Raw genomic sequence first — 26,737 nt, forward strand, 5'->3', positions numbered from 1 at the left:
ACCCACTCTTCATATGTAGCACACAACATGTAGAATAAAACTTTCACAACTTCAAACTGCAGGAAAAAGGCCAAGGAGTCCTATTGTGAAGTCTAAGGTAGAACACAGTTTCTGCTCTCTAGCAGTGAAAAAGCCATCGGGTCTGTAAAGGGTTTTGTCCAGGGGATAGCAGTAAAGGCAAGCGACTGTAAGTATTCAGGAATACCCTGAAGTAAATCTTTTGGAATTGTAGCAAGTATGTCTCTCTGGAAAGACAACTGAACACTTGTATTATCTTTCATTTGAGCCACAGTTATAAAGAATCAGTGTTGTTTCTGGTCCAAAGATATACTTTCATGCTGCTTGACCACAGACTAAGGGCCCCAACTCCACTTCTAATTGGGAGATCCTGAGCAAATTCTTGAACCCCTTGTTGTCAGCTTCCTTATCCACAAAATGACTATGATGGTTACAGTACCTACCTCATTGGGTTTGTAGAGATAATTAAATCATCCCCCCCCACCTCCACACAGGCTTTCAACAATTCCTGATGGAATAGACAGAACATAGTAACTGGCTATTATTACCATGTGAAATGGTAGTCATGCTTTCCAAAGAAAATATTAGAATACAAAGTTTCTCAAAGGGTTCTTCATTAGAGGGAATAAAATGTAAAAGTTCAGATAGATATTAAACAGTTCACAGTTACTAAAGAAAATGAAGATATGAACTCAGGACACATTATCAATACCAGGAACTGCCTGTCCACAAAGCGCGCCTCAGTTCCCAACCATCATCACAGGGTCTCTTAGTCTCACTCCCATCATCGCTAACACCATAACATATTACGTAGAGTTGTTCCCAAGTATGCCCCCTTTATCCTATTTTAACTTTTATTTATCTGTATGCTATCTCTCTACACCCAGCAAAATTTAAACTCCATGAGGACATGGAGTCTGTTGGTTCTTTTGTTCGCTGCTATATCCCCCATGTCTGGACCAGGGCCTGACACGGAATGTGCTCACTACACACCTGTCTGATGAAGGGTCTCTAAAGGGGACATACCTTTTCAAATGTTATATCCTTCATATTAGCTCATATTATGCAAGCAATTTTTTCGAAGGAGAGAATGAATAACAGGTATAGCAAGTCTGTGCTCAGACTCTGTCTTTAAAAATCATTATCATCATTTTTCAGTAAATAGTAACATGTTATTTTATGCCTGCAAAAGTATGGGCATTTACGTGTATCTTTTACTTAGTCTTCACAACTTTATAAGCAAATATTATTTCTATTTTAGAGCTTATTATTTTAGTAAACTGAGAATAAGAAAGACTGACAAACTTATTCAAAGTCCTAGTAGGGTGCCGGAGCCAGAATGCAAATCCTAGTCCTTTCTGACAAGGGCTGGTGCCCTTGACTGTACTGTATGTTCACAGTGGTGTACTGGTGAATGCAGTATCAGATTCAGGTCAAATACAGAGAGGACAGCTGAGGGGGGAGCTTGAGCCCTAGAAGGTGGTGAGTGAGGATCAGGCAGCCAACCCCCTTCAGGAATCATCACGAAATCAGGCCTGCGGTACCAGAAGGAGGCGCCCCACTTCCTGGTCCTCAGTGGGAGAGAGCAGCTTCCCTGAATCACTGCCTGGCTCCAGGGACACCCACAAACAGGGAGAAGCAATACAAATCACCAAGCCCAGGGAAACGGACCCTCAATACCTGCTTATGGATTTGATGCAATCTTTCTGCTTTACTCCAGGAAGGGCTATGATTTTCACCTACTAGCATGGTTTTTGATACTGACATCCAATTCAAGTGGGAGTTTCCAAACACACTCACCCCTTGAGGTAGGGGAAGACTGGGAATGAAACACCTCTGGAGACTGAGTTTCTTCTTTAGACCAATTATTTAAAAAATATTGTTCTATTGTTCTACCTCTACATTTTAGCTCTCTGTGGTTGTTTTATAAACATTAATATGCACCATTTGGCCATTTCTGAAATATTCACTAAAGGGAACACAACAGATACATCATTTTCACTATCTCCTCCTCCTCCTCAGCAATGCCTTCTGGTGTGAAGCAGAAACAGTCCTGAAGAAACATTGTTAAAAGGAGAGTGGCCCTAAGAGAAAGCACCATCCAGCTGATAAGAATTTGCTGCCTGCCCTCTATTTTCTCTCCCCCATTAGACACAATGGGATTTTTTGCCAAATTCATATTCCAGAGGAGCCATGAAATTCCCGCAAAGTTCAACATCAGGCCTGACTTAAGTATCTTTGAGGCCTCCTGCTAACTTCATCCCCCTGCAGCTGCCTCGCTCAGGCAAGCTTTTGATCTGTGAGATCTGGATTTCAAGCTGATATGCACAGAGCCTCTTTGATCTCTTATTAAGTGGCTTCTGGTCTCCTGATGCCTTTAGTCTTGCTGCAGTGAAGTTTTTGGAAGTCAGTCGTCATCCTGAGCACACTACAAACTCCACACACCAGGAGTGGGCTCCCTTCATTTACCCACTTCGCAGGCTTGAAAAGCAATCTTTAAGGCATGAGAGAACTTCCCCAGTAGCCATAATCAATCCACTCCATGAACACATTACTAAGAATTATTTTTCAAATGAAGCAGCTTAAAATGATTTAAAGGATACAGAACTTTCCCATAAAGGGAAAGGAAGCAAATCCTCTGTGAAAAGATATCTTCAGCCCAGTTGGCACTGGGGCTTACAGTACTTTGATGTTAATAAAAATAAATGTGGATAGGAATCAGGGATGGGCAAAGAGTAGCCTTTATCAGTTCCCCTAAGTTCCGTTAAACAAAAGTGACCTTTAAATGCAGGTGATTTGTAAATGTGTGATTTGTTCAACAGTAAGCTATATATTTGCAAGAACGTGGACACTACCATTAGTAACTGACTACATTTTGCTTACATTTTCAAAAGATTTTGTTCATTTATTCTTAGAGAGAGGGAACGGGAGGGAGAAAGAGAGGGAGAAAACATCCATGTGTGAGAGAAACAGCTTGGTTGCCTCTTCTAAGACCCCAAATGGGGACCTGGCAAGTTCCCTGACTGGGAATTGAACCAGCAATCCTTCTTTTCACAGGCTGGCACTCAAAGCACTGAACAGCAGCAGCAAGGGCATGCTTAGTACCAATATCTTATGCTACATGGGTGAATTGGATTCAAAGAGCTCCATAAAAATATTAAAAAACACATAAACAACAACAAAAGGGGGAAAAAGATACTGGTGGCCATGTTATGAGATCCTCTGAGTATTAAAGTGGAACTTGCAATTCATTCCTATCTTCTATATGTTAGATTCTGGACATAGTATAGGTTTGTACCTGACTTTTTAATAATACTAACATATGTACAATTTACCCTTAAATAACAGGGTTTGAACTGTGTGGGTCCACTTATACATGGATTTTTTTTCAATAAATACCATAAATGTATATACACTTCTTCGTGGTTTTCTTAGTAAAATTTTCTTTTCTCTAGCTTCCTTTATTTTAAGAATACAGTATATAATACATTAATATACAAAATATATATTATCTATTTATGTAAAATCTTCCAGTCAATAGTAGGCTATTAGTAGTTAAGTTTTGGGGGAGGAAAAAGTTATATATGTATTTCAACTGTGGAGGATCAATGTACCTAACCCCCATATTATTTAAGGATCAGCAGTATTATACTATATGTTAAAATTATATTAATACCTATCAAATTCTATATCTTGGATTCTATAAACTAACCATCTAATATGAATGTAAAGATTGGGATTCTGCAAGTTACTGAATATAATATACTATGGTAGCATTTATGCAGATTCATCCTGTGTTCAACTCTGGAGGCAAAAATTAAAACTTCCACTTTAATTTTTTTAATCCTGTTTTCTTAAATTGATTTTGGAGAGAGAGGAAAGGAGAAAGAGAAAGAGAAGAGAAAACCATCAATCAGCTGCCTCTGTACATGCCCAACCAGGGATTGAACCTGCAACCTCAGTATGTGCTGTGACAGGGCATCAAACCTATAACTGTTTGGTACACATGGCAATGTGCCAATCAACTGAGTCACACAACCAGGGCTCTTCCACTATTAAACTCAATTTTTTGATAAACACAATTAAAACTGATGGAAGAAATATGATTAGACTTCTGGGCACTAATATCAAAGTCTGAATATAAATAGTTTATGCCCTCTTAGCTATAAAGGTGAATAAATTAATTACTGCCAATATAAAGTTGAAACAAAATTGATAGTTATAAATTGCTCTCTCTTAATCTATCCGTATCATGGAAAATAATTAGCAAAATACATGTGAGTCTCACAAAGAGTTATGCTCAAGCAATTTGGTAAAAATATATCCAAATTTAAAAGATATATGCTTTTCTTGATGAGTAATTCCACTTCCAGGAATTTATTACAAGATTTATCCCCACCTTTTTACAAAAGACAATGACAAGGGTACCCACTAGAGCCTCATTTGAAATACCCACTAACTGAATACAGGAAACTGGCTAAATAAATTATTGAACATAGATAATGATATACTATGCAGTCACTAAAAAGAACTAGGCAGCTCTATAAATATAAAAATGAAAGAACATATAATTGATGAAAAAACAATGTGCTTAAAATGCTTGTGACATAATCCATTTATATGCAAAAAAAAAAAAAAGGCAACCAAAAAACTATTCCTTATCCAACCATGTATGTATAAAATATCCTGGGAGGATAAAGAAGAAAATCGGGAGTATTATCTGGGAAAAGTGAGGGATTGTGTGCAGAGACAGATCATGGCATACATTTATGCACCTTAAATTTTTATGCCATATGTATGTATTACTTATTTTTAAAACATTCTAATGTGTTCAGAAAGTCATTCTGTTGAGCATATGATAAGAAAAATATCAATTTAAAGCTACATACATGACATTTGTACAATCCCTTCCTACAACTTTTAAGTCTTTTTTTTTTTTTTCAATCCTCACCCAAGGATATGTTTATTGGTTTGGGGTGTGGGGTGTGGAGAAATATCAATGTAAAGGAGAAATACTGATCAGTTCCTGTACAGGCCTGACCAGAAATCAAACCCACAACCTAGGTATGCGCTCTGCCCCGGAATCAATCCCTCAATCTTTTGGTGTACAGGATGATGGCCCAACCAACTGAGCCACCTTGCCAGGGCCTAAAAGTCTTTTTTAAAGAGAATTCCATCTAATAGAATTAGTAGTCAGGCAAAAACTGCACACTAAGTTTTTCTTGTCAATACTAAGGCAACCATATCCAAAACAAATAGTCCTGCAGTTCAGTAACCCATTTCTTCTATTAAGAAAAACTAATCACTGTTAATTTCTATTGGAAGGAATACTTTCGCTATTCTTTTTGATCAATCATTATTTGCCTGTGGTCTTTCAAGCAACTTTTTAAAGCATCATTAACAGTATTTACATATGAAGTCTCTCTCAAAGGCTGTTGCTATTACACTTTCTATTTTTATCTCTCCCAGTATCTGAGGTAAACCCAAAGTCTTTCAAAAATATCTACTTTGACAAAAATTGAGTCTGTCCATACCAAAAGCGAAGAAAAATGAGTCATGGGACGTGGGAGGAAGAACTGTTGGTTAATAAATTTTACCTTCTAAGTCATTAAAATTCAAAAGTATCAAGAATGGCAATATCATGGCTAATGTTCAAAAATTGGCTAATGTCAAACATGCCTAGTGATTTATAATTATGAGGGGTTATTCAAAGTTCAACATAAATCAAAACACCAGAAAATATCCACTTGCCATGTTTAATTTATAAGGTCAACTGAAGGTAAAATCCACACAGTTCTAAATTAATTTCAAGTCTTTTGGTAGATTTAAAAAATCACAGATTCTCAGACTACCTAATAATTGCTCCCATTACTGAACATTAACTCACAACAAAATACTTGCACTAACTTAAGCTTCTAAAATTTGCAATTATTTTTGTTTGAAGCAATAATCACTAGTTCTTACACAATAAATATGAACATGCTATATTAATTTCAACTTACTGAACTTTCATATAAGTATTAAAAATGAGAATACTATCTAGCAGCTTGTCTTTAAGGCATGAAAATTTTTTGCAAGCTGAAAAAACAGAAAGATCTGCTGTGAAAATTTATCACAGGGATCCCCAGTAATAAAATGCACATGGAAGCAATTCTCATAAGAAATGGAGCAGTAGAGTATGGTGGTTAAAAGCACAGACTTCGGGAGCCAACTATTTGAGTTAAATTCTAGTCCTGCCACATACTAGCAGGGTGAACTTGGACGAGTTACTTAACCTCTTTGTGCTTCAGGTTCCTCAATTCTAAAATGGGGATAATAGCCCTGACCAGTGAGGCTCAGTTGGTTGGATATGGCCCCACAATGTAGAAGGTCGCCGGTTCAATTCCCAGTCAGAGCACATGTTTGGGTTGACAGGTTGGTCCCTCACTGGGGTGTGTGTGAGAGGCAGCAGATAAATGTTTCTCTGTCACATCTTTGTTTCTCACCCTCTCTTTCTCTCTCCCTTCCCCTCTTTCTAAAAGTAAATAAAATCTTTTGAAAAGAGCACCAACTTATACCATACACAAAAATAGATTCAAGGTGGATAAAAGATTTAAATATAAGCTATGACACCATTAAAGTCCTAAAGGAGAACATAGGCAGGAAAATCTCAGGTATTTCATGCAGCAGTATTTTTACTGATATGTCCCCTAGAGCAAGGGACATAAAGGAAAGCACAAACAAATGGGATCTCATCAAAATAAAAAGCTTCTGCACAGCTAAAGAAAACAGTATTAAAAAGAGAACCAACCATATGGGAAAACATATTTTCCAATGATACCTCAGACAAGGGTTTAATCTCCAAAATATATAAAGAACTTACATGACTCCACTCTAAGACAAGCAACCCAATTAAAAAATGGGCAAAGGACTTGAACAGACACTTCTCCAAGGAGGACACACAGGATCCAGAGACACATGAAAAGATGCTCAGTATTGCTAGCTATCAGAGAGAGATGCAAATTAAAACCACAATGAGATACCACTTCACACCAGTCAGAATGGCCATCATAAACAAAGTAACAAATAACAAGTGTTGGAGAGGTTGTGGAGAAAAGAGGACCCTAGTGCACTGTTGGTGGGATTGCAGACTGGTACAACCACTATGGAAAACAGTATGGAATTTTCTCAGAAAACTACAAATAGATCTGCCTTTTGACCCAACAATTCCACTGCTAGGATTATGTCCTAAGAACCCTGAAACACCAATCCAAAAGAACCTATGCACCCCAATGTTCATAGCAGCACAATTTACAATAGCCAAGTGTTAGAAGCAACCTAGGTGCCCATCAGTAAATGAATGGATCAAAAACCTATGGTACATTTACACAATGGAATTCTATGCAGCAGAAAGAAAGAAGATGCTCCTACCCTTTGCAACAACATGGATGGAACTGGAAAGCATTATGCTAAGAGAAATAAACCAGGTGGTGAAAGACAAATACCATGTGATCTCACCTTTAACAGGAACCTAAACAACAAAACAAACAAACAAGCAAAATATAATAAAGACACTAAAATAGAGAACAGGCTGACAATGACTAGAGTGGAGAGGGGAGGGAATTTCAGGGGAAAAGGGGAAGGGTTTACAGGAACAAATATAAAGGACACATGCACAAAAATTAAGAAGGGGTGGAAATGGGAGGGAGGTGGGGAGGGCTGAGGGGGTGAGCTGGGATGGGAGTAAAAGACAGAAAATTCTACTTGAACAACAACTAAAATAAAAAATTTTTTTTTAAAAAATTGTAAAGCTAACAATTCTTTATGAGCATGGTGAGTGAAAAAAACTTAAATAATAAATAAAATAAAATGAGGATAATAATAGTATCTACTTCATATGGTTCTTGTGGGGAGTACATAAAGCAATTAGAACAATGCCTGGGTAAATAGTAAACACTTAACAAATGTGAGCTCTTACTATTGAATATGTATTAATTTTATTTGTATAAACATTAGAATTTATAATAATCTGAATATTAGTAATATTCCAAGGAATAAAACCATTTAATGTAAATCAGGGAATCAAGACAAAGATGACTAGAGCACAATATGTAAACCACACTTAGAAACCACGCAAGAAACTATACTACAAAATCTTATAACCAAAGTTCTGAAGGATTTTGTGTTGCTTAGAGTACATAGTTAGCCACAACATTATTGCTCTTGACAAATTCAGCACATTGTGTTTTCCATGACACAACCCTGAAAGGCATGACGTTACAGTGAGCAATCAATGACTCTTCTAACACAGTACATACACAGGGCAGGATTTTAACTAGCCACCACATGGAGGAGTACCTAGGAATATTTGAGATAAACAAATATTCTACCTTTTTTCAAGTCAAAGTCAATAAAGTTACTATCACTTTACCCAAAAATGTAATACGACTTACAACCTGAACCATATACACTATGTCTTCTCTGTTGCTTTCTCCTTTTCCTTTGTTCCAATCTATTTTAAATGCCTTTCAAGAAAATTAATTTCTCCACTTTGTTCTTTGACTGAGATATAGAACTGCTTAGTGGATTGAACTCCTTTGTTTCAGGTATAAAAATATACTTCTTTTCTCTGCTTAGCTACACAACTTCCATCAATAGTTAGTCACTGAATCACCTGTCCTGACAGCCACCCCATATTTCCATGGCCAACTCAAAATCCTTTATCAGCTCATTCATTTTTTCCTAAGATTTGGCTCAATTTATGTAAAAAGTAAATTTCTGACAAATAATCCACAATTAGATAGTTAAATATGGCTCATCAAGAGTTGGCAGCTTTTAGCCCTGGCTGGTGTGGCTCAGTGGATTGAGCTCCAGCCTGTGAACCAAAGAGTCACTGGTTGGATTCCCAGTCAGGGCACATGCCTGGGTTGTAAGCCAGGTCCCCAGTGCAGGGTGTGCAAGAGGCAACCACACTTTGAAGTTCCTTTCCTTCTCTTTCTCCCTCCCTTCTCCTCTCCCAAAAAAAATAAAACCTTAAAAAAAAGGAAAAAGAGTTGGCGGCTTTTAGCCCTGACTGCTGTGGCTCAGTGTGTTGGGTGTCATCCTGTAACCTGAAGGGTCCCTGGTTTAATTCCTAGGTATGGTTTGCAGGCCAGGTCCACAGTTGACATGTGGGTATATGTGATGCAACTGATTGATGTTTCTCTCCCTCTCCTTCTCCCCCTAGCCCCCAAAAATAGTAAATAAAATATTTTTAAAGAGTTGGCTGCTTTTCAAATGCAATTTTACAATTAAATTTAGACTTCTGTACACAAAGACACCTAACATTAATTTTCTTAATTTCACTAAATAGTTGAAAATTGATACAGTATATACATATTGTAGTATGGCTCCATCTTTGAGGAAAATATAAAATCTTTTTGACTTTATTTTTTAAGTTGGATCACTATTAATAATATTCACATTTGCATAATGTAACATTTCCACCTCTTTACACATTAATTTACCTGACCCACAACAATCCTTTGAGCTAGACTTATCATCCCCATTTTATAAATGAAGAAATTGCATAAGCGTCTATGAATAGGCATCAAATATAATTTTGTCAGGCTCTTGAGGAATTTCTTATTTTTCTAGAGAATAACCCATTAGTGAGAAAGTGGTTAACTGAAATTAACATTCCAAAGTAAATTTTCAATCTCGATGCTGCTAATGCAGGTCCTTTACAATGAGGAAGCTCTCCCACTCTAGTAACAAGTTCACCAACAGCTAAGGTGGCACACATATTTCCACCATACTTCTTATTCTACACATGCTAGGCCTGGGGGTGGGAGTGGGAACCTGCACTGGTACTGTTCAGCTACCCAATAAATTCATACAGGATGCATCAAATACAATAATAACCAGGAACACAGCCTTTAATGGCTTTTGCTAAACTGTTCCCTAGTCTTGCAAAAAATATTTGTAAACTTTAAAATTTATTACCTAAGTACAACAAAGAATGGTATAACCAATTAATTTAACTTGGCCAAAACCAAATTTAAACTGTGTTTACATGTCATTTAAATGTAAATGTCATGGTAGAAGGACATAGGCAGACATAGCTTACCTCTTTGCACAACCACATCAAAATCACAACTAAAATATAGAACAACCATTACTCAGGAACATAAGAAATCAAGTTGAATGAAGTCTGACAACTATGGCATTGAAGAAACCACATCCATCCATCCATCCAAACTGGTAGGAGGGGTGTGGACATGGAATGGGTTGGCTCCATACCCATGTAAATAAAAATTTGGGAGGTATATCTTGGGAGCAAGGAATCCCAGACCCACACCAGGTGCCCCAGCTCAGGATTCTAGTGCCAGGAAGATAAGTCCCCACAACCAGCAAGGACTGAGTCAGTGGAGGATCCTACTGAAGCCCTAAGCAATTCATCCTGGGGAAGTCACACACAGACTCGCCTACTCAGACTAGCTCCCTCTGTGTTCTAGCACCAAGGCAGCACCTTGAAGGCACCAGTGGTATTCAGGGAGAGACTGAAATGTTTGGCATCAGGGCAAGCAGAGGCCGTTGTCCCTTTGCTGAGCCCTCCTCCCACAGGGCTAGTGGGCTGGTGCCGTATCTGAGACTCCATCAACCTGGCTAAAACTGTGTGACCCACCGTGGAGATCCACAGAGGCTCTGCCCCACCCAACTTACAGGCTCACCCAAGGTTCTTTTCCAAAGGAATGGCTGGTCTTTGCTCCTAAATCCTATCAAATAAGCAGCAGCTGCTTGGATGATAGGGGAGGTTGTGCCACCAGACACCACAGGACACCTACTACATTAGGCCATACTACCAAGACACAGAGTCAAAGCAGTTTCCTAATATGTAGAAACAAACACAGGGAGGCTGCCAAAATGAAGAGATAAAGAAACATGGGGGAAAAAAAAAGGAAACATGGCCCAAATGAAAGAACAGATTAAAACTCCAGGAAAAAAAGCCAAATGAAATGGAGATAAGCAATCATTCACATGCAGATTTCAAAATACTGTTGATATGAATGCTCAAGTAACTTAGTGAGGACCTCAGAATCACAAAAAAGACCCAGTCAGAAACAAAGGATACTCTAATTGAAATAAAGAACAATTTACAGAGAAACAACAGTAGAATGGATGAAGCCAAGAATCAAACCAATGATTTGGAACCTAAGGAAGAAAAAAAAAAAAACAACCACACAGAACAAGAAGAAAATGGAATCTAAAAAAATTAGGATAGTATATAAACAGCCTCTGGGAAAACTTTTAAGAATTCTCCTCATAGGGGTTCCAGAAGGAAAAGATAAAAAGCAAGAAATTGGAAATCTGAAAAAATAGTGAGAAAAAACTTCCTTTATCTGGTGAAGGAAATAAACATGCAAGTCCAGGAAGCACAGAGAGTCCGAATTATGATGGATGCAAAGAGGCCCACTCCAAGACATATCATTAAAAGGCCAAAGGTTCAAGATAAGGAGAGACTCTTAAAGGCAAGAGAAAAGAAGATAGTTACTAGAAGATTTCCAGATAGGGAGGGGGAGGAAGAGAATGGGTAAAGAGGTAAGGGGATTAAGAAGTACAAGTAGGTAGTTACAGACTAGCCATGGGGATGTAAAATACAGTATAGGAAAGGGAGTAGCCAAAGAACTTATACCCATGACCCATGGACACGAACAATGGTGGGGCGAGTGCCTGAGGGAGTGGCAGTGCTGGGTGGAGGGGGGCAAAGGGGGAAAAATCAGGACAATTGTAATAACATAATAAAATATAATTAAAAATTAATGTCATGGTGGAAAACAGTTCTATATTCCATTTGACAAATGGTCAAAACATGCTGTGTACAAATGCAAATGTACTCAAGACTTAAGAAAAACATTCAGTTTAAGATTTTTTCAAAAGTTTAGATACAGAAGTAAATAAGCTGAGCCCTTTAACATAAATCAAAGCAGCACTTATAAAATATTTTTCTATTAGTTTTTTGAGAAGCACAAAGGCAAAAGAATATCTAACTTTTCTTTTGAAGAAAAATTACTATATATAATTTGTGCAGAAATAAATGTTGGTACTGCATGTGTAATGATGATTGTGAGGAAGATGAGAAGGGGAAAATCCTAGCATCTAATAAAAATTTAAAAAACAAAAGGTATGTTATAATACATTCCTATAGGAATGCAGTGAAGAAAAAAACATTGCATATTTAGAACCGACTACATGTATTTTTTAAAGTGTGAAGCTCAAAGCTCAAAGAAATGTTTCCGTTAACTGGAGATTAACCTGTTAAGAACTATCAAGTATTTTTCCCATCTTTTACTGAACTTTTTTTTAGTGTCTAAAGCACTTATCTGCTTTAAATGTGCAATATCCAAAACATAAAACTCGCAGTAATGTCTTTTCATTGGATAAAGGCAATCACAATGATATATTTATTATCTAAGATATAATATATATTTTTTCCACTAATATATATATCCCTACATATTATATATTATGTATATTTTCCAATGTGTGTGTGTGTGTGTGTGTGTGTGTATTCTAATGATAATGGAAATGTGGCTGAATCTCCAAGACCACATCTGAAAGATATTTTCTAAACTAAATCTCAATTATCAAAATGCTTAACAAGAAAGCCCACTGAATGTGTTCACTTAGTCCCAGTTAATTTTGGCTAACCTAAACTTTCTGCAGTCATTCTTCAAGTATTTGTTAATTACCTACCATGTGCTAGGTAATAGAACTACACTGGAGAGTAAAATAATGACATATACTGGCCATTTGCTTTATATGCTCTAATATTAACCCATGTATAAACTTTCAGAATCTTACAGTATTAATATTTTCTTATAAATATTTCCCAAAATGTATATTATTTAGAATCAACAACTCATAATTCAATAATATTCCAAAGAGAAGTTCTAATAACTAAGAAGGTTATCTGGCACAGAAATATGCCAGCAAGAATGAAACAGATATAATCTATTTCAGTAATCTTAAATCACACTGCCAAAATATGGAATTTAATGTCTTACATAATGCCTAAAGTATTTTTCTTTTAATCTATTCCCGATTGCCTTATTATATTAAAAATAAAAGAATTGATTTTTATATCATTTGGCATTTTATGTGCTTTGATAGAATACATTTTGCTTTATTAAACCACAATGTGTTTAGGCAGCACAAATGTATTAATATATGGATCTTAAAAGTGAAGATATTTCTTGCCAACAGTTTTAATTCCCATAATCATCAGAAACTCTAAAAGTACTATAAACCGGTAAACTGGTAAGACATACAGATGTCTTATTGTGACCTTTCACTTGTCTGCCAAATGCATCAGTACCTTTATCCTAGTCATATCTGGGATACATATATATACATAAATATTATGTGTCCCATTATTAAACATAAATGTATAATTTCACCAAGTAAAAATTGCACATTTAGGTAAGCAAAACTATAAAATCCTTCATGTAAAGGGTAGGAATAGGAGGATAATTGGGAATGACTACTAATATGTACAGGGTTTCTTTTGGGGGTGATGAAAATGTTCTAAAATTAGACTGTGGTGATGGCTGCACAACTCTGAATACACTAACAGCAACCAAATTGTATGTTGTAAATGGGTATTACAGTATATAAAATATATCTCAATAAACCTGGGGGGTAGGGCCTCTATATAAAAAAAGTCATCAAGTTCCAGTCTCTAAAAGCATCCATAGGTATAAAACTATTGTTTCCTTTATTATATCATCCATCACTTTATTGACTAAGGAAGCTGTCAATTGCCAAGTTAACAATGGAAACTATGACACTCCATCTTTGGACAATAGCATTATACATCAAATCATTCAGTTCTGCCTAAGTCAATGGGCACCTTAAACAGTTATAACTTCACATAACGTTAATACAGCTAATCACTCCAAAAAACTCCACGGAGGTTCTTATACCTGGTAGTCCAAAATGCTGAATCCCAAGCCTTTATGATCTTTTACTAGTTCAACAGTCTTGACTTCAGGAGACCATAGTGCTAACTCCCCATCATCATCTTCTTCAATGTTGACATCTACATTGTGATCAGCCTGAAATACCAAAGAAAATAAATGCTTCACAACAGTGTTCTTTGAATTCTGAAAAGAACATATCAATAATCGCATAGCTTCTTCTCAAACTGGGGGCTCTCTTTGGCATGCGTAGTTTTTCTATCTAATCTTTTTAAAGGGACATGCACTGGAGCATATACACTCTAGTATAAGATTTTCATGAAAATTCAAGCACTTAAAAATACAGATTGTTCACATTAGGGTTTTTTTTTTAATGTAAAGTATCCATTTCATTCAAAGTATTAACACTGACCTCTTATACTTCAATGAGTTCTGTCATCCCATTAGAAGCATAAAAGGAAAAATATGCAATTTAAGAAAAAATGAAAACATGATACAAAGTCAAAGCTTATAAGACATTTAAGTAGCAATACCTGAATTCGTAATTATAGTAGAGAGAGAGAGAATGCCAACACAGAGAGAGGCCAGGACAGGACACAGAGAAACGACTTCTGTTGTCTCCTAGAAGTTTCCAAGAAAAACTTTACTAGAAAAATAAGGCTGAAAAAAAATCCAAGTCTTTGGGAATCATGTAAGTCTAAAAACAAATAAAATTCACTGACATGAATTAATGGAAATCTCATCTTGGAGGAAGTACATCAGCACAACTATCCAGTACACTGGTCCTGAGTTATTTCCCCTGACCTCACACCCCAAATTCTGCTTTTCCAGGCTTCCCTTCCTCTCAGGAAAAAGAGTCACTGCCACATGGAATTCTTGGAAGCTAAAAGATAGAGGGTCAATGAGTTAACTATGCAGAACAAGAATAGCTGCTCCAGCCTTTTTCTGCCTTTACACTATTAATAGCACTGTATTGTTGTTTTTTATATGATTTAACTTCCCTAAAATACTTTGAATTTCCATCTGAAGCTCAAGAATTATATTCTCTTTTTTGTAGCCCTAGCAACTAACAAAATGCCTGACTCACAGGCTAGGATGAGAACTCTGAGCAGGCTACCATAGAGTTTACCATGGTTATCCACTCAACCCACAGCAATGCCTGGCTCACCACAACCACTCAACAAATATTTGATCAAGGTATATTAGTATTGATCAAATACAAATCACCCATCCTTAAATAGGTTTTCCATGCAACTCTTTTAAAATAAAGCTACAGACAAAGTAATGATTTTTAAAAGTAAACTTAAAACTGTAGGTTTTATTTATCCTGATAAATAAAAGTGTATTATTTCTACAAGTATAATTTTGAGTGACCTGTATAAGAAAATCCACTTAATGGAATCAAAGTTGGGGGGAAAACCCCCTCTAACATGGAAGAGTAAGTAAGGCACCATAGCTAATACAAAAACATGTTTTAATTAGGGTTGGTCCAAACCTCAAACTGTCCCTGCAGGACATGGAAAGTCAATACACAATTCATGGTGGATTGAATCTAAACATGGGAACAATTTCTTGGTTCTTGAATTACAAAACTTGAAATTAGTGGAAATGTTCTGGATCAATAACCTCTGTATATATCAGCCTGATGTGAGGAAATGATATACTTAAAAAGAAAACACTATACCTTCCAATAAAAAGTAAAGTTCCAATGGCTAATACAATATGATTGATGTTTTACTAGGGTATTTAATACCCTCACTGATTAATAAGCATTAGAATTTTGGCTGAGCTGCCTAACCAGACAGAGTTTAAAAACCTAAGATGGCACTGGGATAAATGAAAATAGAGACAGATGGAAAAGACAGCCAGCATTTAAAAAAAAAAAACACACACACATACAATTATAAAACCCAGGTTTATAGAAATGTCAAGGCATCTAAGGTACACAAGATAATATTTTCCAACCTGAAATATATCACTTTGATACAATCAATTCTGCATAACTCCTCTATTTACAGAATGGAAAGCAATCAACTAATGGGCAGCAAGGCTGACATTCAGCATAATTCAGAGCTGTCGTTTACCCATTGTGGTAAAGTCTGACAGATGGGAGGATAGAGTCAGCAAGCTGGGCTGGTGATTTACACACCCTGTAAGATTAGATTACAAGCATTTTTATCAACCTTTAGAGGTAAGCCATCACCCACATTGAGTTTTAGTAAAGATAGTAAGAATCACAAAAGTGTGGCATTTGAGTCCCTTCACTGAAGTATGTTTTACTAAAGATAAACATTTAAAAAGAGATTCTCCATCAATAATTTACCAAGCATTTCTTATATGCCCAGTACAGAATAAAAACACTATGAAATACAAAGTAATTTTAAGATATGACCTCTGCCCACAGGAGCTGACAGTTTTCTGGTAAAAACAAACTTAATCCTAAGTATCTGTGACTCATAATTAAAGTCACAGTATCTGTGACATCCGAACTCCTAAAGGACAGTGCACGTCCTTTAGGGATCAGAAAACAAACACGGGTGAACTGGAGGAGCCAACTTTTACTGAGCATGTTTCACATGCAAGGCGTTGTGCCGGGAAACTTTGCATACATTGCTTCATCTCTTCCCCACACAAACGGATGAGCTGGGTAAGTACTCTAAGTATCCCCACTTTTCAGAGGAAGAATATAAACAAAAAGCCAAGTTATTTGCTCAAAGATTCACAATCACTGTGTGGTAGAGCAGGATTACAGTCCCTGTATTTTCAAATTCAGACCATAGGAGGTAAAAGGAAAAGTCCCATGATCTAAACTTTTGTTAATAGAATTATAATCTAAAGAGTCTGGAAAGGTAGAAGCAGCATAACAGATAAGGTTACAAATGGCATAAGATGACAAAGCATGTGCCTAAAATAGTTTTCATAATTACAACACTCTTTTAAGAAAGAGTTCCAAGAGCATAGAAAGTATTACTTTATTCTCTGACCTTCTAGAGGATTTCACAGCAATTTTTAGAATTACTTCGAAATTGGTCATAGATCTTGATATTTTTAAGGTTCTGGAAAAGGGGAAGTCCATTAGATATTCAACACTCATCAATGTCTTAAACTCATTAAGATGAACTGAGTTAAACTGGGAGCCAAAAGTAATAAGCCCAAGCAAACACTAAAAAAAAGTTCTCTAAAATCAAAGTGCATGCACATTAATGTCACCAATATTTCAAGGGGGAAAAATGTTTATGACATTAAGTGAAAAGTAACAATTTGAAAGTTATGCATTGTTGCCACTGAAAGCTAATGTAGTCAAATAGAAGAAAGGGGTAATATTTTCCCCTGTCTTCATATTGTAATACACCCTCTGGGGTATCCTTGATGAACGGGCATGCCTATGGGAACCGCAGTGCATTACTCTAGTACCTCCATCTCAGGAAGAGAGGCTTCAGTGGTCCTTGGTTCATCTACAGAGGCTTCATCATCAAACAACCGTCGACAGCAAACCAACGTAAAGGGGGGTGGCACTTCTTTAAGAAAGGAGACCGCTTCTCGACGCGATTTCCCATAGAGCTGCACACCATTGACCTACGAAGACAAAGGTAAGTCAGAATGAAGGAGGCTCCAAATGAAAACAAAACAACAACAACAAAAAAAAACTCTGGTTTACATCAACCTATCAAAATGAAAATAGGGTACTGCTTTACTTTCTCTGTATACAAAGGATCTAAATTTCACATTATTTTAATAATAACTAAAAACATTAGAAATCCTTAAAATTTATAAAAACTGAGGCTAAACTTTCATCAAACTTGGGTGAATAAAGTAATGTGTGCAGAATATTTGGCTGGGTATGTGATCTGCCTAACTTTTCATACCTCCGTGGTTTCCCCTTTCTACACTCCAATGCTACACACTTCTATCTCTCCTTAAACACATTAAATATCGTTTACAACCTTAAGACCATTTCCTCTCATTTTTTCATTTTGTAAGGACATCACTATAGATATTAACACTAATTTTAAGGCTGTTAATAGCTGTTGAACTTGCAACATGTAGGTAACAAAATCTAGGCTACTAGGCTGTTAAAATTTAGCCTCAGTTCACAATTTTCTTTTACATCCCATAAGCTCTTAATACCAGACCAAGAGAAATCACTTCTTTTGAAAACTGCATAGAACTTTTTATCAGTTCTATTCTCACATGCTATGCTGACACAGTTATCAATTGTAGAAAGTGTGTCAGTTTTCAAATTATTTTTTATGTCCCATATGTTTAACAGAACAAAAAGATAACCACCTATTCCTTAATGAGTAATGTTTATCACCCAAATTATCTAAATTTCACATTCTTTTTAGTGTATAATAACAACATTTTGCACCAAAGATGACTTATAAAGATGTCTATTCTAATTTTCCATATATATGACTTTAGCTCAAGGACCTCTGCCAGTTCTGACTAAAAGTCCCAAAAAGCTAATTTGTCTGGCTACTCTCAAAAGGCTACGGCATGAACACAAACCAAGCAACAAATAATCTTTTCATATCTCACTCTACCTTCCTAGGAGGGCTCAGCAACATTACTAGTTTTAAAGACATTAAAACTAGGGTCTGGTGTTTACTTCTGACAGGTGCAGCACTAATGTCCAGAGGCCTGGCAGGGCTGCCTTTCCTGGGAGGAACTTTCCACAGAATCTGTCATTGTTCAGAGAATAAGAGCACAGTGGGTTGTTGGAAGCAGCCCATCAGCAGTGATCTGAGCCCTGAATCAACTGTCCCTGGGAACCACTCTCAGGCCTGTAACATACCAAGTACTTAGCCATCAGGCCAGACAATCTCCCTGCCTCTTAATTATTTACAAAGAAATCACCACATTGTAAAGAGACCCATATGTGCTGCAGGGAGTAGCCCTAGTGGAAAAGCAAGTATCTCCCAAGACTTTGACTGATGAAAGGGTCCAGTAGATAGCAAGCTCAGCAGCAATGAAGGTATTCCTTGAAAGAATTACACACAGATCTACATCCAAAAATGGGCAGGGAGGTACCCTTCACTCCTCACAACATGTCCATGGTACCAACTGGCACCATAGCACAGAAAGTTCTAAAACCAACCAAATGGGTAGTAACTTACCCTGAAAAATAAAGCAAGCACATACAATGAAAGCATGAATTCTACCCATACACAGTATTAGTTGGTGTTTCACACTACTTCAACAAATTAGAAAATCACTTTTCAGGTTTTTATCTCGGAGTACATTTAAATATTTATTTGGCTCATTATTTATTTATTTATTTGAATTGTCTCCAATTATTATGGCAGTGCCTGGTAGTCCTCCTCACTGCACTCTGTCTCTAAAGGGATTGGTCACATTTCCCATTACCAACTCCTATCTAAGGGGATTTACGGCTGCTGTAAATAGCTGCTCTGGGCTGAGACTTGGCACAATATTCTAACCCCAAAGCATATTTGTGTTTCTGGTTTTAAACTCTAAGGAGTACATTACACACACACACACACACACACACACACACACACACACACACACTTTAAGTTCAGGAGTTTATTTGGCTAACTTTACAGAGATTTTTAAAAATTATTATTTCTACATTTGGTTACTCAAAAGCAGCCAACTTGTATTTTAGAGTTCACAGTTATTTCTCTAGGTCTTTCAACTTGAGATCCTCAGAAGTGCTGTCAAGTCTCAACTGTTCAGACTGTGACTAGAAAATGTACACACACGTGTACTCATTTGCAGAATACACAATACCATACAAGTATTGTGCCACTACATTACCACATTCAATCCTCACTCCGCCTATCACATAAAGACTGCTTATGGCTTTCCACAGTGATAATAATGCCAACATCTCACAGTGAGATAATGCTTTAGAGTTTATGTGGATGACACTCCATTAGATCCTCATGAACACATAGCGAAGTAGGCATTTATTGATGAAGAAACTGATTCTCAAAAAATTAAGTGACATGGTTACACTGTGGCAAATTCAGAACTAAAAGCAGCTCTTCTGACTTGCAAATCTGTGCTTCTTTCTGTATCCCAAGTTCTTTCACCAAAAAATCTGCACTTACAAATTCATGTTTTCATGCTACCTTATCATACCATGTTCTATTACAAGGTTGAAGGCCTATGGAATTCTAGTCTTGGCTAAGGCACAGAGGACTCAGTTGATGGCTGGGATCATTTATACTTGGTCTACTCAGATCCAGCTAACATTTCTTTATCTCCTACCACATACTAGTAGTGAATTATACACCAAATTATACACTAAAAATGCTTAAAGTGTAAATTACATGTTATGTATATTTCACCACAAAAAAAGTGAACTAAATTGATTTTGGCTCGTATTTCCACATCTTCCAAACTAATATATCTCATTTCTCCATATCTAACAACTACATATTATACAGATGGTTTCCAAATGGTCTCTAATCTACAGACTGCCATGTGTGATAATCACAAAGCTATGCCATGTACCCAGCAAATCAGAAAGACATGATTCAGAGCAAATAAAAAACCATAAGTGATATAGTAAAACCTAGAGCATTAATCTGCCAATAAGCATCCCAATATCATTCCATGAACAGCTCTAAAATAACTACCTTACTACATTTTACAAGACTCCAATGCGCTGCCCTCCCAAACCTATGGCAGAATTTGACAATTAGTCATAGCCCTTTTCCCTCTAACCTTAAAATCCAACATGCTCTTCTAGGTGGCCAGACACTGCCAAAAAAAAAAGTGCAGTTTCACTCAACAAAAAACCTATTTGGGAGCTTTGTCATTCCACTTTGAGAAAACATAAATTTTAGAAAGAAATTTCTATAATCAAGTCTTGTGGGATTCTAATCTTGGCTAAGGCTACTAGGCTGATTCTGTTAAACCCAAACTAGGGCTTCTTGTGGTTCCTTAACTCTTGGGAAAAATAAATCTCTTCTATGCAGTCTTCTCTAAGTTTGACCATTCCCCACATCTTTCTTTAGGAGCTTACAAGGAGTGAGATGTATTTAATAACAGTAAAAAAGGAGTTAGAAAACATGAACTAAAGTTATCATCCTACCAGTATAAAAAGTTGGAGGAAATCAATGCCTTATTTTCTTATACGTAAAATTAGTGGCTTCAGTATTGATTGGTTTGTTTATTGTGTCTGTTATAGAACTTTCCAATTTAACAAAATCTCCTGAGAAAGTCAAATCAAAGGAGAAGTGCTCTAGAATTGATCTGATTGAATAGCACCTCGGGAGCCTGAGTGAGCCCACTAAAGGCTGCCATGTTGGAGCGACGGAGCCCCAAGGAGACAGTCTGAAAATCGGTTAAGAACACATAAGTCCAGGGTCATCCAGCTCTAATGTTGATTAGAAATAATCAATAAAACCTACAAATACATGCTACTTCATGTTTCTAAGGGTCATGAATTAGATTCTTAAAAAGAATTTTGCACCCTGGCTGGTGTAGCTCAGTAGTTGAGTGCGGGCTATGAAGCAAAGGCTTGCCAATTCAGTTCCTAGTCAGGGCACATGCCTGGGTTGTGGGCCAGGTCCTCAGTGGGGGCCACGTGATAGTCAACCATATATTAACATTTCTCTCCCTCTCTTTCTCCCTCACTTCCCATTTCTCTAAAAATAAATAACATCTTTTTTTTTTTAAAGATGTTATTTATTTATTTTTAGAGAGGGAAGGGAGGGAGAAAGAGAGAGAGAGAGAGAGAGAGAGAGAAACATCCATGTGCGGTTGCTGGGGGCCGTGGCCTGCAACCCAGGCATGTGCCCTAACTGGGAATCGAACCTGCAATGCTTTGGTTTGCAGCCCGCTCTCAATCCATTGAGCTACGCCAACCAGGGTAAATAACATCTTTAAAAAAAGAATTTTGCTAAAAAAATACTAATTATGCTATCAAACTAAAATAGGGCATTAACTTATTTCTTAGTCATTTATTTAAATAATCACTCAGACATTTCAGAAGATGGGGAAAATGAAGTTAAAGCATAGTATCTACTTCCTTTATCATCACATAAACTGCTTATATTTTACTCTTTTATTTATCTTTTCCAGCTTCACCAAGATATAACTGACATATAACGTTGTGTAAGTTTAAGGTATATAATGTGATCATCTGATGTGTGTGTATGTATGTGTGATTACTACAGTAAGGTGAGTTAACAATTCCATCATCTCACAGCTACCTTGAAGTACACACATACCATATTAACTATAGTCACCAAGTAACTATAGTTTTCATTCTAAGTAGGTCACATTTCACTGGAATTGGCCATAATATAACTCAGGGGATTTCTGGTGGGAACATATTCTCCTGGAGCTTAAAAATCCCTGCCTACTTCTTTATAAATTTTACCTCAAGAAGCTCATCCTCTGGCTGAAAGAGGCTCAGGGTATCAACAGGACCACCTGGAGCAATTGAAGAGATGTAATGGTGCCCATCAAAGGAATCCACTTCCATGCCAAGCCTCAGAGTGTGAATGGGCAGGAGCTGCAACAAAATGCAGAGCAAAAACATTAAACACCACAATGACCTGTCTTGCTGTTAACTCTCCAACAAGTACTTGATAGAAAAGCCCTACCCCTTGAACCAGATCATCAAAATCCAAAAAGAGGACAATGTGGGAAAAGTAGCCTCAAGTAAAATATGAAGTTGCTTGACTTCTTATTCTGACTCCTCTTTTCATTTTAGATTCCCTGAGAATAAAGAAGCAGACATACAAAGTCCTACCGTCAGATCTAAGCCCTAGGCACTCCAAACTTCCCAGTACTGATTCTGTTTCACTTTTCCACAGTGCTTCCCACCTCCCAGAACACCCTCACTCCTCTTTATTATCTAATTAACTTCCATGCACACTTCAATACCACAAGTGTCATTCCAGAAAGTACTTCCTGATATCTGAGTGAACCCACCTCCTGCGGGGGTCCAGTCCGATCCTGTGCACACTGCCATCACAGCTCACTACAGAACTGTGTTTAAAATTTCTGTTTTCCTGATTGTTCCCCCTGCCTGAGTGCAGAGTCACATCTCCTCTCTGTAACCTCAGTCCCTGAGGCAGTACCAGGCACAACATGGGCTCATTCAATGTTATTTGACTGTAATAGAAACAACTTTTTTTATTTTTTAAAAAAATGTTATTTGAACTAATCCATGAGAGATGGCACCTCATTCAAGATGTCCATCTCATAAACTTAAACAAAAACGACTTCTGATTTGTGGGGAGGTATGGGTATGTAGTAAGAGGTAATCATTATTCCAGTCTAAGGTTGGTGCTCTTGGCTTAAAAGGAATTACATGAGCTAAGAAATGAATCAAGAGCTAAGAAACTAGCCAATGTCACAGGAAAGAGATGAGTGTCCTGGTGGTGTTTGCTGCAAAGTTCAAAGGCATTCACCAAACTCCATTCCTTTGACTTTCAAAGACTGAGCTAACAATCGTGACTATATAAACTCAAATATGGTAAATGATACTAATTATGATTGATATTTCCTGTATCAATAGTCCATTTATCTAAGAACACCAGGCCTACCCCAACTGTATATTTGATAAGGAGAAAACCCTACAGGAGGACGCAGTGCATCCACAACATGGCTCTTTCCCTTTTATTCCCTATTCTCTGTGACCCCTGGGCTTGTCACCTCCCTTAGTCACCTGCTCTGAATCCACAGAGTTCCACAGGCCTTGCCTCAGACACAATCTGGGGCTAATCTCCCTCCCACTGCAGACACACAGGCAAATGTGAAGTGGCAAGCAGTCCAGGTGACTAAGACCTCAATGACTTTAAATAGGCATAAATGACTTTTCGCCCTGGGCTAACTTCCTGAAAAGTAAGTGCTTTTGACCACCAAGCACCTCAAGTCTACAACCACCTCTGGCAATAAGATGTTCTAGCTCTCCAAATGAAAAGTCTAGATTGTTTTTACTCTTATTCCCTCTCTGATTTCTTTATTTCCCACTGCTGCCACTTTACTCTCTCCTCTAGTCACTGTACCAAATCTGTATACCGAGCTAGATGAAGACATTACTGTCATTTTCTTCAACAGTGAAAGGTGAATAAAAACTCTCATAGCAATGCCTCTGTGATAACAACTTATTCACCCATCTCAGCCAACTCCCTTTGTTTATGAGCCAAATACTCTGGCAGAGAGTGGTCAGGGGGTCTGCCTGTAAGCCATCTGCAGTAGGGTACTGCAGCCTACCACTAAGAGCAGGTTGTTCAATTTTCATAAATTTTGCAAACCAGTTGTTAAATATAGCCAGTATTAAAAATTAGATTATATAAGGTTACAATTAAATAAATACTAAAAATAAATATAATAAGTATTCAAAATCCATCACTTCCTAATTATTTTTAACATATTTTATCTGTGTTCTTGAAGTGACTTCTGTTCTACATGTATGATAAAAATACTCTCTGAGAACTTAGAGACTACCGAAGGGGTGAACAACTGAAAGAGATGCAAGGACTGATTTGTTCAGTTGCTGAGTGCAGCTGGATTGGGTAAAGAAACCGTCCTGCCCCCACAGAGAAACCTGCAACAATGAAGTGCTACTTGGAATCCTTTCCAACTTAGCCTTCAGTATGTCATTTCGGTAGCTTGAAGCCTACCAAAATGTAGGACTGTTACACCACACATATGCTACAAATTGGAACTGCTTTTTAAAAAAAACCTTTTTGAGAGTTAGATTGGACCAGCATAGTACTCATCTGCAATTTAGGTTGCTTCCTAGCATATATTTACAGGATATAAACTATGTGCAAGGATTTGAGCTGTGAGCTACAATTATAGAGTGAACGAAAGAAACTGTCTCTACCCTCATGGAACTAACATCTAGTATGAAGACACAATATATAAGCAAGAGAGAAAGCAGATACGTGCAAACAAAAAAGTAAACAATTCACCAGCAAACAAGTGAAAAATAAACAAATAATTATTTATTGTGATAAGCGCTACGAAGGAGCTAATATGGGTCAAGACATCAGGCATAACTGGTGCAGGCCATTTTGGAAAGTTGGCCAAGAGCAGGTTTCACAGAGATGGGCACACGTTTAAGCTGAGACCTGAAGGATTAGAATGAATCAGCCCTACAAAGAGCCTGCTGGGGGACTCCTTGTGGGGGTAAGTGAAAAAGATTAATCTCTAAGTTTTTGGTCTGAGTAACTGAATAAATAATAGAATGTGGTAGCAATTTCCGCATAGAAATGTGTCCAAATTAAAACAAAGACATTGCTGTACACAGAGATCTTTGCTACGTATAAAACAATGTGCCCCCCATAAAAAAAAAGGATTAAGGAGGGAACTGATTCCAATCTCCCATTCCAGCCCTTTATCAATCCTGCTCTATTCACATGGTTGAACCTCAGCCCTCTCCTCAAATCCGAGGAATAGCAGGCATCAAGAATAAGCTGAAGCACTGAGGAGCAGCAGAGGCTCACCCATGGAGTCCCTTGCCCACCAGACACAAGGCTCTACCCTTCTGGGCTATTCCAGCTCATAGCTATAAACACCACGTGCTCCCTAGAAACTTAAACCACAAGCAAACACACATGCCCCATCTTTAATCATGCTGAGCAAATAAACCAGAAATGATGTTTACAAAGTCTGTCAATCTGAAAGAGGCCTACCTAATATTAGTTCTGAATCTAAATCTGAGTGCAGCTGAGTTTCTGAGACTTTGCATTACAGTGCTGTGGGCCTCTCTGCAGGAGCAGGACTGTTTAATTACCTGTCTCAGCTTCATTTAGCAACCAAACAAATCAACCATTTCACCTGTCTCTTTCAGTTGTCCACCCCTTTGGTATTCTGAGATTCTAGAGAACAGAAAGTGCTAAAATGACAGGAGCGGCTGCAATAGACAGATGATTAACATCTTCACACACATGGCCTGTAATGCTTTTTGATGCTTATTCAATGCACTTTGCAAGGGGTCCTATTGTAATTGACAAAGCTAATGAGCAGCAGGATTGTCATGATCCTGATATGAAGAGGAAAGGATGCAAGGAAATGTACCCAAGGAAAGTGTGGCCATGGAGTGATTTACCGTCAGTGCTAAAATGATAAAGATCAAAGGAGGCCTTTAACCCATGAGTTGGAGAGATCTGTCATGAAACAAACCACAGCTCATTCATTTCACTAAAAGCTCTCCTTTTAGGCCCCTAAAACAAGATATCAAAATGCTCAAGTAGGAATATAAATGATGTTGTTCAGGGGGAAGAAACACTTCTGGAAAGGAATATGTATGTCAGTGGGATGGTGGAGAATACTTCCAAAAATGTTGAATTCAAAACGGAACAGAAAGAACCCCATAACTAGTTCTAATACACACACACACACACACACACACACACAGAATATTAATGTTTAAAGATTAGTGGAAAGAGGTACTAAATTTACCACAAATAAGAATCAAGCTTTCCAAGAATAGGCTACAACTTCTAAACTAAGGGAGAAACACAGCATGATGACCTCCAGAGTTAGGTATGTTCACCCAGGCGATGCAAGACAATTCATCGTGGCTTGATTTACACATTAATACTTCTTACCCATCTGAAAGTTTAATTCTGGATATTCAAAAAATACACACTATGTGCTTTGTTGTACAGAAATACTTTGAAGGTTCTCTTCAGTTTCCTAACACCAAGGTCAAGTGTCAGTTGTTACTTACCATTTGAGATATCATTTATGTTAGTTACCTGTCTGGCCCACGTGATACCTGAGCTTTTGACATCTTATCTAACACTTTATACTTAGGACTCTTTCTCTTCCTTTGCTCATGA

The 26,737-nt window shown here is 37.4% G+C and overlaps 1 protein-coding gene across 6 annotated transcripts in view; it reads right to left on the minus strand.

The window, feature by feature from the left end:
- Positions 1 to 26,737, minus strand: part of PATJ (PATJ crumbs cell polarity complex component) — a 327,386-nt gene that overhangs the window by 235,181 nt on the left and 65,468 nt on the right. For all 6 annotated transcript variants that reach the window (XM_045835301.1, XM_045835303.1, XM_045835300.1 and 3 more), the window contains 3 exons: positions 22,315 to 22,449; positions 17,370 to 17,531; positions 13,962 to 14,093 (listed from right to left, as the gene is read on the minus strand). In XM_045835301.1, coding sequence (XP_045691257.1) covers positions 13,962 to 14,093; positions 17,370 to 17,531; positions 22,315 to 22,449 — 429 coding nt within the window. The remainder of the gene's footprint in view (positions 1 to 13,961; positions 14,094 to 17,369; positions 17,532 to 22,314; positions 22,450 to 26,737) is intronic.

Source organism: Phyllostomus hastatus, unplaced genomic scaffold (assembly GCF_019186645.2).
Source record: "Phyllostomus hastatus isolate PE091 unplaced genomic scaffold, TTU_PhHast_1.1 phas_contig_209, whole genome shotgun sequence".
Lineage (NCBI taxonomy): Eukaryota > Metazoa > Chordata > Mammalia > Chiroptera > Phyllostomidae > Phyllostomus > Phyllostomus hastatus.